The sequence below is a fragment of the Canis aureus genome, chromosome 23 (assembly GCF_053574225.1).
Source record: "Canis aureus isolate CA01 chromosome 23, VMU_Caureus_v.1.0, whole genome shotgun sequence".
Classification (NCBI taxonomy): domain Eukaryota; kingdom Metazoa; phylum Chordata; class Mammalia; order Carnivora; family Canidae; genus Canis; species Canis aureus.
This window is the reverse complement of record NC_135633.1, coordinates 20,658,797-20,661,216: the sequence shown is the minus strand read 5'-3', so window position 1 is coordinate 20,661,216 and position 2,420 is coordinate 20,658,797. Positions and strand designations below refer to the sequence as shown.

Here is a 2,420-nt window from a genome sequence, read left to right as displayed (position 1 = left end):
AGGTTTATACATGGTCATAGTGTTAACAATATATAGTCATTTTGTAATATGTGTCCAGCCATTTAGTAAAATCCATGTGAAATCCAATATCCTCATATCAGAACTAGCAAGGAAGACTTTAACAATGTCATAATCTGTAAATGCCACTGAGAAGAGGAGATTTGGAAAAAAAATGAAGTGGATTGAAATTACAACCAACAAATAAGAATTAAGATATTCTATTTAGTATTAATTAGAATGACTTGGATAGCAAAAAGCTAGAAATAGCCAATCTGGTTATAAGCTGAGCTTTAAATAAGACTCTTCTACAAGACTCGATGTTACAAACCAAAAGGTTGTTCTTTTTATTTGTGCAAACAGGTAAATAGGCATAATCTCAATGGGAGAGGAAAACCAAACCTCTGTGGCTGAGTTTATTTTCCTGGGCCTTTCACAAGACTTGCAGACCCAGATCCTGCTGTTTGTTCATTTTCTCATCATTTATCTTTTGACTGTGCTTGGGAACCTGCTCATCATCATTCTCATCTTCATGGACTCTCGACTTCACACTCCCATGTACTTTTTTCTTAGAAACCTCTCTTTCACAGATCTCTGTTTCTCTACCAGCATCATCCCTCAAGTGTTGGTCCATTTCCTGGTAAAGAGGAAAACAATTTCTTTTCTTGGGTGTATGGCACAGATAGTTGTTTCCCTTCTGGCTGGGTGTACAGAGTGTGCTCTGCTGGCGGTGATGTCTTATGACTGGTACGTGGCTGTCTGCAAGCCCCTGCACTACTCTAGCATCATGACCCAACAGGTGTGTCTCCAGTTGGCCATACGATCCTGGGCCAGTGGAGCACTTGTGTCTCTGATGGATACCACCTTTACTTTCCAACTACCCTATCAAGGGCAGAACATTATTAATCACTACTTTTATGAACTTCCTGCCCTTCTGAAGGTGGCTTCAGCAGATACTTACAGCACAGAAATGGCCATCTTTGCAATGAGCGTGGACATCCTTTTAGCTCCTGTCTGCCTGATTCTGGTTTCCTACTGGAATATTATCTCCACTGTAATCCCGATGCAGTCTGGGGAGGGGAGGCTTAAGGTTTTCTCTACCTGTGGTTCCCATCTCATTGTTGTTGTCTTCTTCTTTGGCTCAGGAATGTTCAACTACATGAAGCCAAACTCCAAGAAAATGAATGAAAGGGATAAAATGATCTGTGTTCTATGCAGTGGTGACTCCAATGTTGAACCCCATAATTTATAGCCTGAGAAACAAGGATGTTAAAGGAGCTTTCAGAAACCTAGCAGGAAGAAAGCCCTTTTCTGAGAGATGGTGATCTCAGGGTCTGACTTTTATTTTACTTTATTTTAATTTTTTGAGAGAATATTACATGTGTGCTTGCTCTAGCAGGTTAGAGGAAGGGCAGAGGAGAATTAGAGAGAGAATCATAAGCAGGCTCTACACCCAGGACAGAGCTGACTCAGGGCTTGATATCACCACCCTGACATCATGACCTCTGCCAAAATCAAGAGTCAGATGCTCAACTGACTTAGCCATGCAGGCAACTCTGTGGGTCTGATTTTTAGGACTATTGTAATATTCTTAAAATAGGTGCGGGATTTTGGTAGACGGTATGAATTAGTTAAGGAAGCATAAAAGTGAAGGACATGTTCTAAAAACTGTAAATCTTCACATGAAGCTATAACATAGAGAAGAAACAAAAGGATACAGTTAGATTTTCTTGATTATATAACACATCAAGTACTATTTTGGAGTTTGTGGTTAATTCACCTAACCTGGATATGTTTTAAGCATGATCACAACTGAATCTAAGAGGTTTAAACTGGATTATTTAAAAATAACATCTAATATGAGTTGCATACATGATTCTAACATTAAAGACTTTTCACATTAGATGTCTCATTCAGAGAAACATAGAAATAGGCTCTGATAGAAACAATAGGTGTATCTGGAAGAATCTTTATGCTGGGATTATTCATGGTTTAGAGCATTTAAACTTGTAAAATTGTGCCAAAACCAAAATACATTCTAGTTCATAATGTTTTTTCCTGAAAACTTAAAAAAATGAGTTTTCAAAAATCTTATCCCAAGTTAAATATATACATATGTGATAGGGATCTGCCTGACAGCGACATCCATATTTTACACAATGTTTTAATCAATCACTTGTTTAGAAGGGATTCAATGAAACTGTAAGACTCTTCTATAGTTACCATGGATATGAGTCCAGGAACAAGGAACGGCAGTAGTCAGGAACTACTGACTCTGCTGTAGAAGACTTCCCCGGTGAAGTGATACCTAGTAGCTAAATTTCTTCTTTCTTTCATTCATGCATCCATACATTCATTTTAAAACCATTATGAGCTCTTTTCTCATTTTCTCTTATCTGACTCTAGTTGTATCCGATATACCC

At 38.1% G+C, this 2,420-nt stretch overlaps 1 protein-coding gene across 1 annotated transcript; it reads left to right on the top strand.

Moving 5' to 3' along the window:
• The first annotated feature begins 379 nt into the window (after nucleotides 1-379).
• Nucleotides 380-1,249, top strand: LOC144295295 (olfactory receptor 2D3-like). Its single transcript, XM_077867680.1, has one exon. The coding sequence runs from the start codon at nucleotides 380-382 to the stop codon at nucleotides 1,247-1,249; it is 870 nt and encodes a 289-aa protein (XP_077723806.1).
• Nucleotides 1,250-2,420: the final 1,171 nt, after the last annotated feature.

Coding starts and splice junctions, on each gene's coding strand:
- LOC144295295 (XM_077867680.1), top strand. CDS start 380: ATGGGAGAGGAAAACCAAACCTCTGTGGCTGAGTTTATTTTCCTGGGC.